The sequence below is a fragment of the Mus caroli genome, chromosome 6, assembly GCF_900094665.2.
Source record: "Mus caroli chromosome 6, CAROLI_EIJ_v1.1, whole genome shotgun sequence".
In the NCBI taxonomy this organism is placed as follows: Eukaryota; Metazoa; Chordata; class Mammalia; order Rodentia; family Muridae; genus Mus; species Mus caroli.
In genome coordinates, this window is record NC_034575.1 from 18,348,206 (window position 1) to 18,372,934 (window position 24,729).

Here is a 24,729-nt window from a genome sequence, read left to right on the forward strand (position 1 = left end):
AGAAGAAATGAGTACATGCGTTCTTTAACAGAGAGACCATGAAGCAATGGACATCCAACAGAAGCCACTACAGCCACTAACCAAAGACCACCTCAAACCCAGCCAGAGCCAACTACTAAAACCAATGCATGAGAACCAAAGGACTCCCAGTCAGTCTACCCGAGGACCTCAAGAATCAAGGAACCAAGGTACACACTCACAATTTCCCTGTCAGAAAACAGCCTAACTATGGTGTGTCACAGCACCCAAATAAAAAGCAACTAGATAGATACTCACATCTGTATTAAAACGACTTGTGTAGCGCTCAGGATATTTCTCGTATTCTACAGGATCATACACACCATCTGTTTTCCTGACAAGATGATGATGGCGACTTAACACCGTCCCATACACTTTCCTGAGGTCTTACAAAGAAAGGCGAAATTAGTAAAGTAAGTGACAAATGATAACGATTTATGGTAATAAAAGACTAACACAAAGACTTTTTAAGACAGTGAAAGAGATAAGGTCTTCCCTCTCCCCTTACCTCCAGTTTTTGAAACTTCTCTTAATTCGTGGGGCTCCACATACTCACAAGGTAGCTCATTAAAGACTTCTTGGGCTCCCTGTTAACATGCATAATAAATCAAACCTCAGTAGGGACGGTGCCAACACAATTTCCTGCAAGGACTCACAATTTTGCAGTTCCACTTGCCCTGTCTTATAACCAGGATCACAACACAGAATCACAGATCCCACAGGTCAGCTTTGGTTTCAGTTGCATTAGAATGGACTGCCATTTAACTAATTGTCCAGGATAGCAATGTTAAAAATGTGGATGTAATACATGTCTATTTACTTTTTGATTTGCTCTAGAGGTCATTTTAAGGGAGAGAATGGTCTACGATAGAAGGGAAAAGATCAGATGTGTGCTTTACAACTTAACACTAACAGAGACATTCTGTTTAGAGACATCTTCCCTACAGACTTATTATTCAATTACAAGTTTCTCTAGGGTGACTACAGGTGCATCCTCAAAACCACTCCAGAAGAAAACATTAATTTCAGCCTTCGTCTTCCTTAGTTACTAGGAAGGAGAGAGGAAGGGAAGACGGACAGGTTAAGAGACACTTCAAATTCTAATACAGTGGTTCTCAACCCTTTAATACAGTTCTTCATGTTGTGGTGACTCCAACTATAAAATTATTTTTGTTTCTACTTCATAACTGTAATTCTGCTATGGTTATGAATCACAATGTAAGTATGTGTGTTTTCCTGCCTCTGTAAAAAGTTGGTGGATCTCATAAAGAGGTCGCAACCTTCAGGTTAAGAACTGGTGTTCTAATAGATGAAATCAACTAAAAGCAAAGAAAATACTTGAACTGTTACTGTTCTGTGCTACAAGAATAACATACAACAAAAATATTCCAGGGGCTGGAGAGATAGCTCAGTGATTAAGAATACGGACTGCTCATCTAGAGGACCCAGGTTCAGTTCTCAGGACCCATATGGCAATTCACAACTGTCCATAACTCCAGCTCTGGGGAATCTGACACTCTCATACCAGTGCAGATAAAGTCAAATTAAATAAAATCATTTAAAAAGACAGCCCATATTGAATGGTCACCCATTTTACTTGAAATGTCCATGACATGTTCAGCATTTCGGATTGCTTGCCAGAGAGGATAGGTAGAGTTACCTTGGACACATTGCCAGTCCCTGTGAAGACAAACGTTAAGGGTCCTATTGACTTTGGCATTAAACCCAGAGATATTTCATAGCCAGCATCACGGACAGCCTGCACGGCCTGACTGCTGTTCCTATAGTTGTGAGCCATGCCAAGATGCTGCAAGCAAGCATACACAGTTCACGTCAGTCCACTAGCTCAAATATGTTTATATACTGAAGACGTGATGTTTCCAACAAATAAGCAAATAATCTCTCACCATAAAAGGTGTGTGATGTCCCAAAGCAAGGAGCCTTAAGCCCATTCCATGTAAAATATTAATCATTCCTGTCACAGAACCAGAAAAACAAAAAGACCATTAAGTGGAGTTGATTAACAATGCACAAAATAAACTCTGTTCACAATCATTTATCAGAAGAAACAATACATTCTTTTTCCCTCTTTGTCCATTTAAACCCTGCTTAGTATCCTAAGGAAGCAGAGAGCATAATTATCTCAGATTCATAAGGGACCTCAGAGCATCCTGCCCGTTCTCTCTACTTTCTATCAAATCCCTCACCCACCTAGGTCCTCATCTGTTTTTTCTCATATTAGCCCTGATAGAAGAAAATCCCCCTTCTCTTAGAAGGTTAACCTCTCCTGCCTGCATATCACAACCTGACCTGGCCTTTCATAGCAAGGGATTCACTCTTGAATGGCCTGCCTCATAGTTTAAACACACTCCCATCTCACAAGCCAAAAGCAAGCAAACAAATACACAAAGAAGCCACTTTGGCCTAGGGATCCTAACTGATACTCAGTGGCTTATGTCACAAAACTTGATGGACTTTAGATTCTGATTTACTTTTCAGAATTGTTTGGCAATGTAGACTCTCGTGGATTGACACTCAATTCCCCTCAGTATCCCTGACTTGATTGCATCCTTCTTTCCTCCTTCCCTTTCTTTGTATCTTACTATATAGCACAGGCTACCCTTGAACTCCCTATGTAGTTCAGGCCATCCTCAATTTCCAGAGCTTCCTGTCTTACTCTCAAGTACTAGGATTGTGAGCAGATACAGCCATATCTGCATCCAGAATCAATCTTACTTTCTTTAAGTGTCTGTCTGTGTGTATATTATCACCTTCAGGATTGTTTTGGAGACTCCATTCTCTTAACAGCTTCATTTTTCCTTAGCTAATCTCATCACATCCTAAATATGTGTTTTCTGGGTATGGATGATCCCCACATTCATACTTCCAGTATGGGTTTTTCTTTTGATTTTAGGATGAAGTCAATTTTTTAATGTCTTAAGTGGGATGTCCTCAGACATCTAAAACTCAGCATGCTTATAGCAATGATCTCATTTTCTAATTCCCCTTATTTATAATCTTCCATGCCTTTCCCAACACCTTGGTCACACATACAATTCTACCCAAGTTTCTTTTATCTTTTTGTTGAAGTCAACTTTTAAATAAATTGTTTATGTGCAATAAAATGCAACTTGAAGTGCATAGTTTATTAACTATTAACAAATTGCCACACACATGTGTCACAGATTTGAGATGGGAATTGTTGCTGTTATCTGTATAGATTAGATTCTTTGGTTCTATGTAAATGAAGTTATAAGCACAGACTCTATTGTCTGTCTCATTTCATCTAGCATAGTTTTACATTTACATCAGTAATTTTGTTCCTTTTTAGTGCTGCTCTTTCCCACTTTATGGTTATATCACAATCTATCTATCTATTTCCATTTGCATTGTTTCCAGAGTACTAAAAATTTCTGTAAAAAATTCTTTTTGTGGTGCAAACACACAAATGTTACATGACACACATTCAATTTGTGTATGTGCTTAGCTTAAGTGGAATGATACATGGGATAATAACAATACCCTCCCCAAGAATCACAGACGATCTGACAAGTATCCCAGTACCCAAACAAAATAGGCTATTGCCACTGCCCTTGGTTGCATCCCAGAACTTGAAGATAAAACCCTATTCCTGAACACACCATACACTTGAGATACATGACTTCAAGGAATCAGGATGGAACTGATCTGGAAGCCTCCCCCCACCACCACCACCCCGAGGACTAGCTCTGATAGACTGTCATACAAGATTCCAAGGGAGAAAAGCAATCATAGGCATTTATCAGAAGAAATGATACATTTTTTTTTCTCTTTGTCCATTTTAAACCTGCTTAATACCCTAAGGAATCACCAAGGTAGGTAGGAAGATAGGTAGAGTCCTACCTAGCTGTAAAGTCTACAGGCTACAACAATGACTCGTTCAGCAATGTATTTCCAATGGTGCAATTGTGCTCTTTTATATTAAGGATAACTAACAGATGTCTAATTGTACTTAAGACCTGCTCAGTAGGAGAGGACCCATGTACATCAATATAAAACTAGCCATGGCTGGAAGGCTTATAGACTTTAGACTTTTTAGAGACCTTACTATTGCCATTTTCTAAAATCAATATAATTCCTGCACTGTAAATATTTATACTTATCCTCACTGATAGGTGTAGCTTTCACCCCTCATCAAAGCCTCTTTTGTCAGTAGATAAAGATTATAATGGAGATCTGCAGTTGGTCAAAAGGCAGAGAATAAGTGACCATGGGTGCCCAGCCTTGACCTGATACATCTATAGTATAACCCTACACCTAAGACTAAAGGAAAATTGTGCAAGAAATGCAGAAAGATTGTAAGAACCACAGAAATAGGTCATCTGCTCCTAAATAGTGTTTTCTAGACATGGCAGGAAAGCTGTAGTTATAAAGTGTTAATAATATGACTACCTAAACAAGTCGTGCATAGTGATAAGACCAGTTGATATGCCAACACATGTGAGAGAAATTTCATAAGGCCTACCCCTAGATGAAGAACTTCAGGGAGTCAATGAATGCTGACAAAATGAGAGCTCATTTCCTACAGGAATGAGCTCCCTCATAGGTTATCCAATGCCAAGTGGTCAGCCATAAACACATGTCCATACAAGCAACACTGAATGAACTCATAGGGTGTGTGTATATATATGACAATAATAATTTAAGAAGAGGTCATGAATTTCAGAGGGAGTGTGAGGAATATAGGAAGGGCTTAGAAGGAAAGCAGAAAATGATGTAAATACAGTACTCATGAGTGAAATTCACAAAAAAATAAAAAAATGTGAATTAAAATAAAATTATTCTTGAGTTTGTCAAGCTCATTAGCCTTAGTGCTTTCTTGGTCTTTCAGTATTTGCAGAATAGGTTGCAATGCCCTTTCTTATATATTTTTCCCTCTAGATAGTTCCATCCCCTTTGGTAATTACTCTATCTAGATAATTTTTCAATGTTATTGATTTACCCATGCCTGTTTCCCCTCCCCCTTACTTGCTTAAATAGATTTAATCATCCACTGAGTCCTAGCTCCAGATGCTATCTCAAGGACAATCCTGACAGCTGTTTCCAGCTCCATGCTCTTCTTCTAGAAAGCAGCACTACTTGTGTGTTACCTCACTCTCATGATTGTTTTAAATAATAAAAGCCATATCACATTCATAGACAGTCTCTCGGGAGAGAATGAACACTCACCTGGGTACGTCTCAAAAGGCTTCGAATAGGTCGACAGGGCTGACCCATCACTTGGTCAAAGTGACCTTCTTTCCCCCAGATTTCCTACCTACGGTGTCTCATTACCAAACAAAGCTATGTTCTCCAACAAGCTCTTCCTAGGTATTAACCTTTTGCCTTCTTCCTTTTTCTTTTCTTTGTGTTTTTGGTTTGCCAGTGGAAAGAAACATTGGAAAGAGAGAATATACATGGACTCTGGAGACACACTTAGAAAGCTTCCTAGAGTCTTACCAAACCTACCTGCCACACCCGCCCACTGTCCGAAAGCCACTATCCGAGACCCTCTGTGGTCCACCATTTTCTCATAATCAATGAGCCGGATTTCCTGAAAAAAGGGAGAAAAGAAACTGTCACAACCAGGTAAATGTAGCTCAGTTGGACAAGCCAGCCACATATAAAGAAGGAAGAATTTTATATTTTTTCCTCTTAGAAAATGCATGTTGATTTACAAATCCATTACCAGCAGGTGTATCATCAAATGCTTTGAAAATGCTTGGTCACAAACCAGCTGTAATGAGAGGTAATGGAATAAACTCTGTGATACATTCCTTGATTGAGGCAAGGAAATAACTGAGACAAGGGTTTCCTGTATGTTCCCCAAGCTGCCCCAATTGATTTGAAACACACTTATGTCTCCATTTATCCTCAATCATTTGATCCCAAAGAAAGCACATCTTTCCTAAGGTACATCCCTGTGTGTGAGTAAATCCTGGCTCACCCCAAGACCTTCTCTACCAGTCTTAACTATCACCTCTTCCTTCCTTCCTCCTTCCCTTCATTTGTCTTTGTCTTTCTGTCTTTGTCTGTCTGTCTTTGTCTGTCTGTCTTTGTCTCCCTGTCTTTGTCTCCCTGTCTTTGTTTCTCTGTCTTTGTCTTTCTGGCAGTCTGTCTTTCTTTTTAAAGATTTATCTATTTTATGTATATGAGTACACTGTCGATGTCTTCAAACACACCAGAAGAGGGTATCTGATCCCTTTGCAGATAGATGATCATGAGCCACCATGTGGTTGCTGGGAATTGAACTCAGGACCTCTGGAAGAGCAGTCAGTGCTCTTAACCACTGTACCATCTCTCTAGCCCCCTATTGCCTCTTTCTTGCATAGTTGCTTCTTGGTCATTTTAAATACCTTATTTACCTTAAAAATTGTAACAATACAGCCCAACACTTTCTCTCTTTCCCTGTCTCTTTGGCATTTTATCTCCTCTTTCTTTCCCTTCTCTTTCTGTCTTTACATTTCTTTTCTTCATCTTTGCCAAACACAAATTCTTTCTCTTTCTTCAAGGACCTTCCCTCTCTCAGGAAAACCCCACTAAGGTTGTCTTAGAAGCTATGGTGCAATTACACGATATTTTTAGCAGTCATTTATCTCTTTGAAGATAGTAGGAGTTAAGGGTCTTAACTTACAGACTGGCTATTTAGCATGGGCAAGGTCTTGGGTTGCAGCCCCAGTACTGGGGAAAGGTATACAACTTAAAACCAAGTTTGCATCTATAATGACATTTAATGTATCTCCAACTCGGAATGACTTGTTAGAGAGCTGCCCCAAAGCCTTCCCACTGAGTCTATTTTTATTAATTTTCTAATGAGGACCAAAAGTTCATATAACAGAAAGTCTCTGAAGTTCTCCTTAAAGACTTTATTTGCTTCTGGTGAAATGTTTTTGCAGCATTGTTTTCATTAATTGCTTTGAATCTGCTCTTCAGAAACAAATTAACCACTACCCAGGATGAGTGGTTTTAGAATTAATAGGAACATATCCTGTTGTTCCGTATATAATCCATTTCCTTCGTGGCTTATACTGTCAGTAAACACAATCCTCTATTCTATTCTCAGAATATCATATACTATCATATAATATAATATCAAAGATTCTGATATCCTTACTCCTGGCCTTGAGCCTGAGCTGTGCTCCATATCTTTACTCAATCGCCATACTCATCCAATGACCTGGCTGTAGACACCTCCTCATCTCTGCCAGTCACAAGAAGCTGTTCTCAGCTACCATGTCTGACATACCACCATTTCTTACAACTGTCAAAATGTAGATATCTGACAAGCTAAGATGCTCAACTCCCAACATTCCCACCCATGCCTGTTGTCATGTGAGCACTTTATAAATGACTGTCCATGAGGGTCCTTTTTAGTTGTTCTGATGCCATAGGACTGTGTACCCTCAGTTAAGTTACTGCACCTCTATGAGACCTGTCTGAAAAGCATGGTGTTAAATTGCATAATCTCTGAGGCTATTTCCAGCTCTATAATCCTACATGGTGGTATCTCTGTACTTGACTTTATAAATTAGTAACTGTTTTTTGGAGGACACATTTATCCTTCTACTTCAGAATATATAGAAGAAAGAAATGCATTGTTTCTGTAAACTCCAAAACCTGCTCAGGAGAGGATACCTCTCCATCAGGCACCAGACATAAGTCATGTCTCCTACTGATTGACAGGACCTACTGCTTAATGCCATTACTACTCCTGAACACTGATCACAGTTACCTGTTTCAGGACCTCATCCAACAAGTTCATATTAGCTTCCTGAGCTTTTATTGTGTGGGAAAAGAAGGCATACGTCTTCTTGGACATCAGTTTTTCCTCTGGAGGCCTTTTTACTCCCAAAATCAGACAGGCTTCTGTGATGTCCTCCTGAAGAATGCCACCAGCCCTGACATACTCCTGGGGATGCAAATTGGAACAAAGGTTACTCCCCTAGACTTCAGTACTCATGCTCTCTCCAAGCAAAAGTACAAACAGCCTTGGGAAGGATAGAGTTTGGTAAATGAGAACAAACAACACTACAGCTACTTTTAACATTTATGCTTCCTCAAAAAAGATAAATCTATCTGGTGTGGCATGTATAGAAAAGAGATTTAGAAATTCTGCTATTCACTCACTTTTAAGAGCAGATTAAACTTTGATCACAAATGGAGGCAGGAGGAGCAGATTTTCAAGGTCAATATTGGCTCCCTAACAAGTTCCAGGTTAGTCTGAACTAGAGGAGAACCCTTCTAAGAACAAGACAAAAACTCTGAAAGTTTCTTCTATATGAATAGTATGCTGAACTATCTCATGTCCCATGGTGATTTGTTCCCTTTTGTATTGAGAGATTACACATACATCCACACTGATTTCTTTCATTGCTTTTGGTTCAGTTAACATCTATCATTGTTCTAACAGGAAGGTCTGTGCTAGGAATAACACAGTAAAAGACAGGCAAGGTGCCCTTCAAGGAGTTTATAAGATGCCAGGAACATTCAAAAAACACTACAGTCAGAAAAATCTGAGGAACACTCTAGGCGAGTGGCTATTAAGACATAGACAGTCAAGTTCATCAAAAATGTTGGGTGGGTTGTGAGAAGTGGAAATACAGACTACACCAGCATCATCAAGAGGTTAGAAGGCAGGGGAACACATCAGCAAGTAGAGGTCAGAAGGCAGGCACACATCAGCAAGAAGAGGTCAGAAGGCAGGCACACATCAGCAAGAAGAGGTCAGAAATCAGGGGCACACATCAGCAAGAACAGGTCAGAAGTCAGGGACACACATCAGCAAGAAGAGGTCAGAAGGCAGTGGTACACATCAGCAAGAAGAGGTCAGAAATCAGGGGCACACATCAGCAAGAAGAGGTCAGAAGACAGGCACACATCAGCAAGAAGAGGTCAGAAGGCAGGGTCAGACATACATAGACAAGAAATGCTGTGCACATAGCACAATGTGGAAAATGCCACCTCAGCTAATATGAGATCTACCAGATAATGAATAACAATATTAGTTGACTGTTACCGATTCATTAGTGAGTGTTTGGATGGACTCTCTGTATAAACCATCTCACCTAATTCTCATATAATTCCCGTGAGGTAGAACTACCCCAGTTTTATAAAAACTACTGTGTAGCCTACTGGCAGGTGGTGGCACACGCCTTAAATCCCAGCACTGTTGTATTCACAGGTATTTTAAAAGTTGAAAGTAGTCACCTTGTCGTGAATGGCCCGTCTGTTGGAAGGCTGTATCAAGACCTTGTAGCCCAGTTTGGTGATGCCCTTGATGTGCTTGGGAGCCAGAGGCGCCCTGCGCTCCCAGGCATTCACGTCCTCCCTCCGGAGTGCCATCACTGGCTTGTGGTGGAGGCCTCTGGAGAGGCAGGCTCTAAGCCTGGCCAGTCTCAGCCTCTGCGCTCTCAGCATCTTCAAATGTGGTACCTGAAAGGGAAGGTTGAACAGTAGCACGGAAAAGGGTGGGGAGCTCACAGATCAATTCTGGTCTCCTTAGAAATCTGTTGCAAAATAGAACCAACCCGTTTGATAGACAAGAACAGGACAAATCTCTGACCGTAAATGAGCCTTTAACCAACCAAATTAAAGTGTCTAAAACTGCCCAAACATAAGTTCTTAAATGTTTTTAGCACAAAAGTTTAAACACATTAGTCTACTATACAAAGACAAAGAGATAACCGATATCATTTTTTTTTTTTACAAATGGGTCTCTATTTTGATGGTATAAAGCTTGAAATTCCTATAATGGCATGCAAGAGTCTTCAAATGCTTGTTCTGAAGTTTGTCCATATGCTTCCTAAATAGGAGTCATTCTGTGTACTCTGACCCCTAGTGGCCGCAAATGGGTTTTGTTTTGTTTTGTTTTTTAACCCCTCACCTGGAGTTGTATCATCAGAAATAAAAGGGAAGACTGTATAACCTTAATACCACATGATCAACAAAGCTTGGTGGAGCAAGCCTGTAATCTCAGTACTGAAGAGACTGAAGCAAAGAGGGCTCCATGAGTTCAAAGCCAATCAGGGATATACAACCAGACCCTGCCTCAAAAACGGAAAAACAAACAATAACAATAATAAAATAATAATAATAAACCTCTAGCCCAAAAACTTAGAATACCCAAGATACAATTGGCAAAACACGTGAAACTCAAGAAGAGGGAAGACCAAAGTGTGGACACTTCCCTATCCTTAGAATTGGGAACAAAACACCCATGGAAGGAGTTACAGAGACAAAGTTTGGAAATGAGACGAAAGGATGGACTATCCAGAGACTGCCCTACCCGGGGTCCATCCCCTAATCAGCCACCAAACCCAGACACTATTGCATACGCCAGAAAGATTTTGCAGAAAGGACCCTGATATAACTGTCTTTTGTGAGGCTATGCCAGTGCCTGGCAAACACAGAAGTGGATGCTCACAGTCAGCTATTGGATGGAACACAGGGCCCCCAATGGAGGAGCTAGAGAAAGTACCCAAGCAGCTAAAGGGATCTGCAACCCTATAGGTGGAACAACAATATGAACTAACCAGTACCCCCAGAGCTCGTGTCTGTTTCCTCAGCTACTGTAAGTTAATAAAACCAACCAGTCAATTACATGGAGGCCTTCACCACAGCAGCGTGGCATTAAAGAAGAGCTGCTTAAGCCTCTACCTCAGACTCTGGTCTCTCTCTCATAGATCCATTAGGGTTCCTCTCCTTATGCAGCCCTCAGCCCTTCATATAGAAGCCCTGGGAGTCTCAACCAGGTCGCTCACTGCTGTTCAAGTATGCAAAATCTCACTCATTTAGTCAGTCAGAACGAACATATTTATAAAATGAATATTCTGTGTCCTGTACAAGTAAGTTTTATATAGATTCCTATTCCACACACACAAATACCTAGGTCTAAAAGCATTTATCTTTTTTGAATGTTTGTATACACCTTGAAGCCACATATTGCTGGTGATAGTTTTCTATAGCCTTCAGATGCAATTATTTTTCTATGTAGGGTTGGCAGCAAATTATGGAGATTATCTCTGAAACACACACACACACCCTACAGGTGATTTTATACTTCTAGAAATTTCCTACTCATTACAGATAGCACACAATAAAACTTTTATGAAACACATTTCTGTTACTTCAAATTTCAAATTCTAAGGAACACCTTTCTCAAAGATTGAGAGAATGACCAAACACTCACAAATACTTGCTATCTATAATAGAGCACTTCACAACAAAACCAGAGGAGAAAGCAAGAAGGAAGAAGTCCAGGAAGAAATAGCTACACACAGCAGAAACCACACAGCAAGAGACCAGTCCAGGCTTTGTCTGGGACTCTTGCTGGAGGCCAGGAATTTCAGAAGAGACTGTTTACAGAAGATGAAAACTGAGAGGAAGTACGTGAACAATCTGTGGTGACCCAACTGGATTGACCAGCCCCTTGCTTTCCCTATGCCTCACCAGAGTCTCTGCTGTGAGACCTTCTACAGCTCCCAGAGTAGCAGCTAGAAAGTACTCCATTGCCTGGGCCTGTTCTGACTACATAGAAACAGAGCCCTCTCCATCACTCTAAGCTCCCACCTGTAAGTTTATAATGAACTTCTGTCTAAAAGAAGTTATCTTCTAAGTCAGGTACGGTGGCAAATGCCTTTTATCCAACCACTCAAGAGGCAAAGGCAGGCAGATCTCTGTGAGTTCAAGACTAGCCTGCTACAGCCAGGGCTTGTTACACAGAGAAACACTGTCTCAAAACAAAACAAAACAAAACAAAAACAACAACAAAACTCTTCTTAATATGCATTTTATTCTTTGATTTTAATGGCTCAGGCAGTTTTAATGGCCAATAAGCTCATTAAAGCTTAGAAAGGCACAGCTGAACATTTTACACACCATACAGGTGAAAAACAAGGTGCTTAACATTTCAGCAAGGCATTTCTAACTCTGCATGCATATTTTGGTTTATTTATATAATTTTGTTTTTCAAAGGAACTAAGTTAAACTCAAGCCCAAATGTGTAATAGTTAATATCCCAGCCAAAGCCTGAACATTTTTTTTCTTAAATGCCAATTCCAAAGACAGTGTTTCCTTTGGACATGAACACGCACGAGCACACACACACACACACACACACACACACACACACACACACACACACACTGCATTTCTTGAATTCGTATTATGAACTTCCCTTCTTGGCTCTATATGAAGGCATGTGAACGTGTTCCTATTACTTAATACCCCTTCTTGCAAGCTTGATTATTAACCAAAGTCCTATTCCCAAGCTCAGGACATCCTTTCCTTCTCTAGAGTTGGCGGGGTGGTCTAGGAGACCGCAGGAGATACACATACCATACAGCCTAAGGCAGTGGTTCTCAACCTTCCTTATGTTGCAACCCTTGAATATATTCTTCATGTTGTAGAGACCCCCAACCATAATATTATTTTTGTTGCTACATTGTAACTATAATTTTGCTACTGTTAGGAATCATCATGTTAATATCTGTGTTTTCAGATGTTCTTAGGCGACCCCTGTGAAAGAGTCATTTGACACTCCCAGACACACACAAATGGTTGTGACTCACGGGTTAAGAACCCCTCATCTAAAGAAACTAGAAGACAAAATCAGAGACTGAATCTTAGGAAACTACATTCGATGTTGGTAAGGAATTCTAAAAGCATTCAATTTCTGTAATTTGTATTTTACAACAAACAAAACAATAGTTGCCATTGATTGAGTATTGTAAGGCTAGCACTATGCTGCACCCTTTGCAGATGCTAGCTCATTTCCTTCCGGCAAAAATCTCAAGTAAATAGTGTCATTATTCCCACTCACGGTTGAAGAATAGCACCCCAGAGACCAACTTTTGACTGGGAACAGAATTACTAGGACAAAGCTTAAAAACCTCTGGTTTTACTCTGCTTTGCTAAAGGCCAGAGACTGTACTCCCCGAGGAGATTTGACACACGGCTAATCTCACCAGCGCTGGCTTCAAGAAGAAATCTAGTGTCCACTGTCCACTTTAGTAAATTATCAATTCTCCCCTCCTGACCCCTATTCCTTTGTCAACTGAAAATCTTACCCGAGTTCCTGCCAAGGTAAATTCTAGACCTCTGGGTGTTTGGGAACAAAAAGAGCCAAGATTATAGGCGGTATTACTGGCCACTTATAAGGTGGTGAACTTTGAAACTTGGTCACAGCACAGAGCTTTCCAGTCACTTAAGGTCATCGAGAAATAGAAAAGTGGTTGAGGATAGAGCTCAAAGAAAGAACACGTGCCTAGCATGAAAACAGGTCCTATCCCCAACACCATGAAACCAGAAGGAAAGAAGTAGAGCATCATGGGTATTCCAGATCAGCACTGACAGGAAGAGGTATTTACCCGCGGTGGCCTTGAGAGAGCTTTGGGACTTCCTGGCCCAGAATCTTGTGATCTTTGCGATAATATTAGGAAGTAAATGTCATGTTTATTTTCCGGCAAGGTGGAATTTTCAGCTTATCCATTGACTCTAGTAAGATCAGCTGATTTTACAGAATGCTGATAAGAGCAGCCGAGTAAGGAGGACGTGAGGACAGGAGATGGGAAAGGTTTAGGTAGACTCGCGGAAAGCCCAACATTTCAAATACAAATATGTAAGTTTAAAAGTATTCTCTGTGCCTTTATGAAAAAAAAAATAGCTCTACAGTATATTCCTACTCACATAGGATTCGTCAGGAACTTGAAGTGCCTCTGACAGTCACCAGAGTACCACCGTGAGTTGCAAAGACTGTTCTGACAGCAGGAGAACACTCTGCTCCGTAGCAACAGAGCTCGCTCTGTAACAGCACCTCCAGCTGCTCTTTTTCAGGTTCTCACAGTTGATCGTGCAGCAGGTGATTTACTAAATGAGCCATCTCCCCAGGCCCTTCATGGAGCTCTGTGATTCTTCTACCAAACATCAAAATTTCCTTTCGGTTCCTCCAACCCTTTGTATAGCATCTACTCAAGCAAAACACTTTGTAAACTTGGGAATCACTGGACCAATGTGCATGCACAGAATATGAACACCTAAGCATTCCCTTAACATTTGCCCACTTCCACTGCGACATGAATAAGGTTAGGAATGTGCATTCATTGTTGAAGAAATGAAGACCAAGTGTTCCGACTCTGGTCTCCATACTAAGGCCTGTCTTAGGGACCATTTATTTTAAATCTTTAAGACAATCCTATGCCCCATAACTCACTGAGTTAAACTAAGTCACATGTAGATGTTTGTCAATGCCAAGTTATTTGCAGCAACCAGATATACACCTGCAATAAATATTAAGTGTTAACAGACATCAGATGAAAAAAATAAGTTAATATATAAGAAATACAAATTATTTAATTTGTCTTTTTAGTTCATTCAAAGACGTAATGTATTTTAAAAATACTTGAAGTTTTAAGATTTATTTTAGTTAGTGTACTTGTGTGCCCGCACGTGTGTGTGTGTGTGTGTGTGTGTGTGTTTCTGTGTCTGTGCTAGTAGAGCCTCTGAAGCCAGAAGAGGATAGCCAGACTCTTGGACTGCACTTCAAGGTATTTATGGGAGCTGGATACCAAACTGGTTCTTTGCAAAACCAGCAAGTGCTTTTCAACATCCTCAGCCACAAATATTAGTATTTTAAGACAAATACACATTGGTATATTTCCATATACCATATCTTCCTAGTGCATGTAAGCTGACATAGTGGCTCCATAGCTATGCTTCTTAGCCTGTTCTCCAGACCATAGTGTTCCTGGGAATTTCAAAAGAGTTCCAGTGTTGACAAAGCATCTGACAATGGCTTAGTCCCAGCTAAGCCAAATCCCTCCCAACTCAAGGCTTATTGGAACGAAGCCTGGAATTGCTAAGGCTCTGGCCCCAGATTTTCACTTCCCTTTTCGCCAGTACATTTTTCAAATGCTTCCATGTGGAACCTATTATAACCTAGCCAAATGGTTAAAATCAAATTACATTTTTTAAAAGCACCTGACTGCGATGGTCAGTCTTCACTATCACTATCATCTTGACTGAATTTAGAATCACCCAGGAGACACACCTCTGGCATGTCTGTGAGGCAGCTCCAGAGACATTTAACAGAGGAAGGAAGACTCTCCCTGAACAGGGATGGTACCATCCTGGGATCTGGGACTGAATAAAAGGAAAGGAAGAAGCCAGAGCATCAGCATCCCTCTCTTGCTAAGGACCACATATGATCAGCAACCTCGTACTCCACGTCTCAAGCCTTCCCTTCATGAAAGATTGCATCCCCTTTTGTAATGTGAGCCAAGATGAATCTTTTCCACGTTAAATTGCTTCTATTGGGTTGTTTGCTTGTTTGTTTGCTTGCTTTTGCCACAGGAACAAAAGTAATCCTATGGAGACTTTTAGGGAGCTAGATTCCAAATTCTAGTTCTCTGTAAAATCCAGCAAGGGCTTTTCATCTCCCTGGCCACACATATCAGTATTTTAAAACAAAATACACATTGGCATATTTTCATATGCCATGTCTTCCTAGTGCATGCAAACTCACAGGTCTCTTAGTGTCCATTTATCTGGTCTGAGAATATTCACATTGCCGCTCAGTCTCTCAGCTGCTGCCATGCAGTGATAGAGAAATCTCACTCTCAAATCCTGGTTTGATGGCACACGCCTTTAATTCTAGTACATGGGATGGAGGCAGAGACAGGTGGATGGGTCTCTGTGAGTTCAAGGATAGACTGTCCTTAGTGAGTTCCAGAACAGCCAGAGCTACATAGTAAGACCCTGACTCAAAAAAATAAAATAAAATAAAATAAATAAAGCAATCAGTCAAACAAACAAAAAACTGACTCTCATAGCTAATGGATTTAGACTCAGTGAAATAGAAATCAATAATCTACAGTAGAATACAAAATGTTTATCTGCTACATTCATGTCTCCTTGCTAAACTTTATAGTCCAGGTAGGAAATATGATTTATTCCTTTCTGTATTCCAAGTGAATGGCACATCAGAAAACCTCAACAATTTAAAAAAAGAATAAATCTATTTTACCAATATCACTAATTGATCACTAATTGAGAAAATGCCTTATAGCTGGATCTCATGGAGGCATTTCCTCAAAAGGGGCTCCTTTCTTTGTGATTAACTCCAGCTTTCGTCAAGTTGACACACAAAACCAGCCAGTACAATATATTTATCTGGATTCAAACAGTGCATGATACATGCATGCATCCAAAAAAAAAAAAAAAACACATGCTACCCATTAATAAACTATAGTTCTATGATTTTGTGAGCCAGTTAATTTTTTTAATTACTTATGTAAAAGAAATGACAAATTTTAAATAGCCATCATAAAAGCCTAGGCAGTAAAGGATGCATGATGGATACATAATTAAGAACCAGATTCTCAACTCATCTTCCCTACCCCTGCATACACAGAAAGAGGTGGGGGGAGAAGAAGAGGGAGAGGAGGGGGGAGAGAGAGAATAAATTAATCTTTGAACATAATATCTTTTAAAAGAAAAGGAAAAGTCCCTCTAGCCATATCATCCTGATTCCATTAAGCTCAGGAGAGAGTGGGCAGTGTGAGCTACACGTGCACTGGGCGTTTTAGAACATAAATCAGCCCTTAAAATCGAGCCAAAGTACACTAAACAGGAAAGGGAAGCACTAAGACTCTCACCTGAGTCTGCAGCAGTGGATCATTAACCACACTAACCAGAAGCCAAAGTTTCCAACAGGAGACAGATGAGAGGAGTTTGGCCCCCGACCTGGTCCTAGCACCTGACTTTACTCATTTTGTGCGTCATCTACACAATCCGACTAACTCTCCAGGCTGTTCGAGCCTTCATCGCACTAGTGAGCTGAGCCAGTCTCACATTCTGTAGACAATAAATGTGAAACGTTTCCCATCCTGCTATTTCCCTTAATGTAAGCATAACCACACCCCTAGTAGGAGACACTACCTATCCTTGCTCTTTGCCGCCCTGTGATAAATTATGCTTCTCAAGGAGAAAGAAACAAAAAAATTACAAAGCCTGTCTTGAATGCCACTCTTTGGACACGGTGAACATGCAAAATTCATTACCGTTTTAACTCTTTTATTTCAACAAGTTTAAGACGTGTCTTCACATTTTAGCATCCCTGAAGTAAGAATGCATCTTAAATTGAAGACACCTCACATTCAGGAAATACAGGAATTGTGATAAGACGTGTGGTTTTTCTAGAAGATTGGGGAAATACCGCCCATAAATAATAAACACCTTTGTCTTCCTAAGTCACTTTGCAGAGTGACAACCAGATTGCACAGCCAGCAAGTTTTGAGCCCTAGGTCCACTCACCTTCATGGGAGGGAGGAGTGGATAGCAAAATACACGAATTCATGACCACACACACACACACACACACACACACACACACACACCAGGCCATCTGTGTTTTGAATAAAGAACTGGAAGGACTTTATAAATCACTGGTCATTCAGTGTGTTGTAACGAGCCTCACCACAGCTACACCTTGCCCACATTCTCACAATTCATGACCCATACTATCCAAGAAATGACAGTCTCTACAAATTTAGGAACGATTTCATTTATTCATTCATTCTCTCTGTCTCTCTCTCTATATCTATCTCTCTCTGTCTCTCTCTGTCTCTGTCTCTCTCTCTCTCTCTCTGTCCCTCCCTCTCCATCCTCCAGTTCCCCCCCCCCCGCCCCATTCAACTATGCAGAGTTGGTTACAAAGAGTGTCCACAGAGCTCTCTCCTTGAGCACTGGCCTGGCCAGCACAGCCGCCCAGAGCATCGAGAGTCTTGGACACCAGAAACACAACTTGTTTAACTTTTTCACGCCCATCTCAAACGGATTACAGACAGACCCAGCCAGCCAGGTCTCTCTCAGACACAGTTACTAGCCCTAAACCTGCAGCTAGGACAGGGAAAGTTTGGTATCAGAATTCCACCCAGCCAGGGGGACTAGGAGGAGGTCAGAAAGAATCTTGCTCCCTTCATCAACCACTACAGGCAAAGAAGCTTTCAGTCCAAGAATAAATAATTTATTCACTCTGCAACTTTAATTTTAACACTGACTCGTATTGTATTCCTCAGCAACAGACCACAACCACCAGAGCCCACCTGCCAAATAGTGCATGCCCCTCCCCCTTTCTATTCAGAAGCGGAAGATCTGAGCTTGCAGCCCTTCCTCCCCCCAGCAAAGCTGGACAGCGATGCCTAAAGCTTGTCCCACCTCCCTAGTTCTGTCACAGTGAGCCTCCAGGTCGCCCCGCGGCTTTGGGGCTGGAGGCCGATTTCTCGACTAACAGCTGGAGTCCCGCGGCTGAGCTGGGAGCTCCAAGTGCATCCAGCAGGCAGAGGTCGCGCCTGCATCCGAGTCGCCCTCCCGGCCCCCTTCTCACCTTGTAGGTTATGGATCCGTCCCCAGCCTCCCAGAGCTCTTGAATCTGGACCCTACAGACTGATTTCCCTGCAAAAAAAATTGACTAGGGGGGCGGGGGGCCAGAAGGAGGAGGAGGTGTTTGCTCAACTTTTAAGTACGTCACAAGTCTTCCTTCTTGCAGCCAATCAGCGGTAGCTTAGAAGGAACAACCTTCTCTCCTACCAATCAGCGGTGCTGCCAGGTACTAGGTCATGCCCTGCCCCTGCTCTACCCTGAAGTTCATCTGCCTGAAAGATCTCTGACCCTAGAGCTTACTTAGCTCATGGCATCGGGTTCTCCCTAAATGGTTATTGATCAGGTTTGTAACTCCCTGTGGCAGTAAGCCCACGAGGGTAGAAAAAAAACAGCAAAAAAAGAAATGTCTGGACAGTATCTACTAAGGAAATTTGCATATCTCCTGGAAAAAACGTTGCAATCGCGTGTGTCTTGTTTGTTTTGCTAAGCACACTTTACAGAGCCTTTTCACAGCGTAGGAAGCTCAGTCCAATGGAAGTTTTCTCGTGTTTTAAGAATCCTAATAGCGGAGGACCTGAAGAGCACAGGGTAGAGTACACTCCATTCAAGGAACAGAAGTTTAGGGATGACAAATGTATTACAATTTCCAGTATTGCTGAAATGCGGGTTTCGTAAAGACTAGCCCCAGTGACGGTGGAGCCTTGGGGTCATAGCCAGAAGGGTTTGACCCTCCTGTTTCACAAGTTCCTCCTCCATTAGACTTGTTAGGAGGCAAGTTTCTGAAAATAAGCCCAAAGTGCTGGATAGTTTGTGTCAATTTGATACTGGCTAGAGTCATCAGAGAGGAGGGAGCCTCAGCAAGAAAAATGTCTCCATAAGATCGGGCTATAGGCAAGTCCGTGGGGCATTTTTATTAAATTGCTGATTCATGGGAGAAGACCTATTGTGATTGATGTTATCCTGGAGGTCCGGGGTTCTGTAAGAAAGTAGGCTGAGCAAGCCACTGGAAGCAAGCCAGTAAGCAGCACCCCTCCATGGCCTCTGCAACAGCTCCTGCCTCCAGGTTCCTGCTCCGATTGAGTTCCTGTCTTCATTACTTTTGATGATAAACTGTTATATGGAAGTGTGAGCAAGCTAAACCCTTTTCTCCTAGTTGTTTTTTGGTCATGGTGTTTCATCACAGTGATAGACTCCCTAATTAAGACAAACTGACTAGACAAGCTGGTACCAGAATAGTGGGGTGTTGCTGCGAGAGACCAGGCAGGTGCACACATGCACATGTAGATGAAATACACATAAAATAAAATAAATCTTTTTTTTTAAAAGAAAGAAAAGCTATTGAGTGTTGAGATCTCAAAGGGCTGTTTGGTAGGAGTTTGGAAGTCAAGATCATTGAGGACAGTGCAGACAACGGAGGTCTGGCTTGTGAAGTTTCAGAGAGAATTTTAAAAATTCTACCGGGGCCATTTGTTATTTTGAATTAAGATTCTCTGGTTCTTGTTAGCTGGGGCTGAAGAACCACTGAGGTAAGAACTCTATCTTGCTTCCTTTCTCTTATCTTCAAGTATGTTTAGCTATTAACTCTCCTGTCAACATTTTAGACCAGTGGTTCTCAGCCTTCCTAAGGCTCTGACCCTTTCATACAGTTCCTCATGATGTGACAATCCCCCAACTATAAAATTATTTAACAGTAATTCTGCTACCATTATGAATTGTAATGCAGATATCTGATATGTGGGATATCTGATATGTGGGATATCTGATATGTGGGATATCTGATATGTGAGTCCAAAGGGGTCATGACCCAAAGGTTGAGAACCACTGCTTTAGCAAGTAGACTCTTTTTGAAACTCCAATTCATAGCTCCAATTGAAGATAAAATTTGAATTTTCCCTGGAAATACGCTGGTTTGCTATCCATCTTTATCTTCACACACACAGACACAAATTCCTCTTCATTCTTCCACAGCTTTCCCACTCTCTCAGCTTTACATGCACAGCAGAACCAGGCGAAAACCAGCATGAAATACAGCATACAATGTCATCTCCCTAAGGATCAGCGATCTAGTTAACAATCCTTGCCTTTTCCTGTCAAGTTGTGCATCATGAAATGGTTGTTTAGATTTTAGTGGTTTGTTTTAACCTCTTGGTTTCTTGTGTGATAGCTGGATAACAAGAAGAGCTCTTTCATGAACTCCTGAATATGGGGGGGAGGGGAGGGGTCACACTAGCCCAAGCTTAAGAAGTGGTAAATTGCTGATTTCCCCCATATATTTCATTCCTACACTAAACATCCAATTTACAAAAATGTTCACCTCTCTAAAACTAAACCATGTCCTTAAGAGTTCAGAATCATTTCTTTCCTCTGAAGAGCAGAAAAGATTAAGACTAGATAGTGCAGGGGTAAAGAGATGACTTCATAGTTAACAACACTTGCTGCTCTTCCAGAGGACCCAGGTTCAGTCCTCGCACCTACATGATGACTTATGGCTATCGGAAAGTCAAGTTCTAGGGTACCAGACGTCCTCTCTGGCCTCTGAGGATATCAGGTACATACATGGTATACATACATGCATCCTTACATATATAATAAATAACTTTATAAAAAGATCAACTAGTGCATGTTCTCAATATATGTTAGCTAATATATGGGCTTAGTTTTTCATTTCACCCCTGTTTCCTTCTTGGAGGAACCCAGTGTCATAAAGAGGAAAGAGGTAGGTATTTGAGATAAACAGGAGGTAATCTAATATGTCCCTAAATTTGTTCTATTTTTCCTCAAACTTTGAAATTCTTTTGTGAACAGAAATTTTACAGCACCACATACAACCTATGTGCAATGATAAATTAATATCTTATGATAAGATAATAGATAATAGAACAGTAGGCTGTTCTAACACAGTGGTCCTCCACCTTCCTAACACTGAGACCCTTTAGTACAGTTTTCGAATGTTGTGGTGACCCCCAACCATAAAATCCTTTTTGTTGCTACTTTATAACTGTAATTTTGCTACTTTATGAATCATAATGTAAATATTTGATATACAGGTTATCTGATATGTGACCCCCAAAGAGATAGTAACCCACAGGTTGAAAACTGCTCTTCTAACAACAGAAAGAAAAGTTTCAACTATTATTTTTAAAAGAAATGTATTAGGTACAAATTTTTAAGTGACAATTATTATTGTCCCTAACCCCCAGGTTGTCTTGAGAATGAAGCCTGCCTTCTCTACCCTCAAGAATGCCTTCAGGTGAGACAGAGCAGAACCAACTCACTGGTCAATCTAGCTTGGATTTCTTCTGATCCAGCTGTGGGTGGAGATCCTGAATGTTCTACCACCCACCACAGTTAGATAAAAGAAGCTGAGAACTTTAACCTCTAGTTCAACTCCTCTGCCTGGAAAACATGAAAGGAGATTCTAAATCTTTTAATATTTCCAAGATCAATGAACCAGCTTTGTACATTTGTAGGAGCATTGTTCAAATGTACAAACTAGGGAAATTCACTTCCCTGATAATAAAGACAAATTTGTTAGTAAAAGAGTTCATAGACTCTTCTAGACTCAGAAGGAAGTGCAAGGATCACTCTCCTAGAGTGTGAGAGAAAACAGCAGAGCAGGCTTGCTGTATCATCAGCAGGCTCAGCTGATGCCAAGATGAGACAGTTGGTTAAGAGGTAGGAAGCCATGTCTCCTGAGTCGGGGGTCCAGGAAAGCCAGAATACTTCATAAAGAGTGACAAACAGCTACAAAGCAGAACAAAAGGAGCCTCAGGGGAAAAGTGAGAGATCCAAGAGCATCAGGGAAAACATGCTCAGGCTTTGGGCAAATATGTGAAAGAAAAAGATAGAAAAAAAAAGGAAAAGGTAGACTATACCTTCTGGAGAAGTCAGCACACTTAGCAGTGTTGCTGGGATTAGAACTGCAAGTGGCTGCACCTAGAGAAAAGCTTGTAGAGAAGATAAGCATGCTATCTCACCAAGGAAATATTCATTCCTCCCATTTCCTTAGTGTGTCTTCAAGTGAAGCAGATGTCCCATGAGGTGGTTTCCTGACCAGGTAATCAACAAGCAGTCTGGATTAAGAGACAGTAGCGTGTGGTATTCTAGTCTTTGGGACAAATCAGAAAAGCTTGTCTCTACCCAAGGTCACAGGTAGATTCTATTTGTTTGACAAGGATAAAAATAGTTTTCTCTTAATGGATCTCAACAAAGCCCTGGTTTCAAGTCTTCAGGAGTGGCAGAGGTGATGCTTACCTTTCTAGTATTACCAGAAAAACAAGAGGTAGGGTCTACAGCAGATGATGAGGAAGGGGTTCGTTGTAGGTGGCCACTATGCCTACTATTCTCTATAACATACCTTCCTCCATAGTTGAGACCCATTTAGGAGATGGGCTGGAATTGAGATGTAGAAAATCTTAAGAGTTTCCACTCTTGTTAAAAATTTAAGACTTGGAGGGCAGTCCAGGGGGTCTCAGTTTGAGTTAGAATGCACAGGACCATCCGAGTGCTGATCAACTGTAAATAAGAGGAGACACAATTAAGAACATAAACCAAAACTGATAGTGTCAATGTTAAGATTATAAGGGATTTGCCATATTTCTGCTATATAAATCCAGAGAGGTCTTCAGGAGAAGCAGTTGGTGTCTGTAGTTTTAGTCACACTGTCACCTACAGCTTCCAATCAGAGGTGGTCATTTAGAAGAGAGAAGAAACATGAAACGAGAATGCCCTTGGGACGCTCCTAACAATGGGCCAGAATCAGAGACACCTCTGGCTCTATCGAAGCATAAGGATTAGAGTTGTTCCTTCTCAGGGTTTCTGCCTCTAAAACTGCTGATCAGTTTCTCTTCCCTTCTCTGATCAATTGGTTTCTAATGTTTGTTTAAAAGAAAGACATATCTATCAGGAACCTCGATATCCCTTGACAGTCAAGGAAACACACTCACTAAGTGGTTATACTATGTGAGAATTAGTAAGTGTCCTCATACATGAGCCAGATATGAATCAATTTAATTTTAAATACGTGTGTGTGTGTGTGTGTGTGTGTGTGTGTGTGTGTTTAATGAGTTGTGAGAGAGTTGTGTATTATCAGACAAAACCTGGTGAAGTTGACTTGATGTATAATCTCACTGGTATATAAGAGATCCCATGTATTCAAATCGATGAAGAAAACCCAGAGTTTCTCTTCTAAACCACTCGTGATGACAAAGGTCTCAAAAGAGAAGATAACCTTGAAGTACTGGGCAAAGATTAAAGTGGAGGGATGGTTAAAACCATGTGCAATCTTTTGTGAGATTGAATGGGGAATAGCTAACAAGACAGATTTGGAAAAGGGACCCAGGCTTTCTCCCTCAGGAATCATGAAGGTTGCATGAGTAGATTAAAACGTGCCATTTACTGCAAGTGGCATTTCTTTTGAGAATCCTAAAAAGTTACAATTTTGCATCTGAAAATCAGGTACAATGGCCATTTTGAAGGTCATATATACTTGGGCCTTAGGGATAATTTCCTGTATTTTAACATTCTTATTTGAAATAATCTGTATGTGAAAAGGCTGTTTTCTTTGTGTAAGCAACTTGTATAGCAAATATGGTTAGTAGCACTGAAATCACTGACTCTTAGTTGGTAAGATGCTTCATCCAGACTCAGGCTAAAGAGCTCCTTCTCTTCCCATGTCTCCTGAATCTCTTGTCTTTCTATTCTGGTTGAACTTCTCCTTATGAGACTTCAGTCCCTTGTGTTGAGGATTGATGATCTGTACAACCAAAGATCCACTGAATTTCTGCCTACCTAGAGATCTAAAATATCAACCTTCTTGATATAAGAATGAAGTGGAAATTTCCGGTTTCTTTGGAGACTGAGTTGTGTATGTGATTTTTTTTTTTTATGAAGACTGTCTTATCAGAATGTGTTTTGCTGAAGCAGACACTCCAGAGGGTGTGTGTAATGTTTGGAAAGAGTACAAGTAGAACCCAACGGACAGTGAATGGCATTCTTGCATTGATTCACCTTGCAATGCTTTCTGGTCTTCACTGATCTTAGCTTCTGATGACTTCATAGAGAAAACCCAGCCAAAGAACTTCTTGTGGTATTCCAGCTCCTTCATACTGATTTGGCAGAGCCTGGTGGCTTCTTCTGGGATTGAGACACTGCTAATGATTCATGTCTGGTGTTTGCAGATTGGACTTGACTCCCACTACTGACTCATGTTTAGAATCACCTCTAAGGAATTAATTCTAAATAGGTCCACATCCCCCTTGTCCTATTAACCATCTTTCTCCCCTACCTTTAGTCAGGGGCTAGAAGGGAGGTTGA

At 40.9% G+C, this 24,729-nt stretch overlaps 1 protein-coding gene across 2 annotated transcripts in view; it reads right to left on the reverse strand.

The window, feature by feature from the left end:
- Aass (aminoadipate-semialdehyde synthase) overlaps nucleotides 1-18,527 on the reverse strand; it is a 52,775-nt gene extending 34,248 nt beyond the window's left edge. The window contains exons 1-8 of one of the 2 annotated variants that reach the window (XM_021164533.2): nucleotides 18,419-18,527; nucleotides 9,244-9,468; nucleotides 7,769-7,945; nucleotides 5,506-5,590; nucleotides 1,926-1,993; nucleotides 1,679-1,825; nucleotides 527-605; nucleotides 277-404 (exon numbers count right to left, since the gene is read on the reverse strand). In XM_021164533.2, the coding sequence (XP_021020192.1) occupies nucleotides 277-404; nucleotides 527-605; nucleotides 1,679-1,825; nucleotides 1,926-1,993; nucleotides 5,506-5,590; nucleotides 7,769-7,945; nucleotides 9,244-9,453 (894 nt within the window). In that variant the 5' untranslated portion in view covers nucleotides 9,454-9,468; nucleotides 18,419-18,527. The remainder of the gene's footprint in view (nucleotides 1-276; nucleotides 405-526; nucleotides 606-1,678; nucleotides 1,826-1,925; nucleotides 1,994-5,505; nucleotides 5,591-7,768; nucleotides 7,946-9,243; nucleotides 9,469-18,418) is intronic. The other variant, XM_021164534.2, reaches the window with a different exon arrangement.
- Between the last annotated feature and the right edge of the window lie 6,202 nt (nucleotides 18,528-24,729).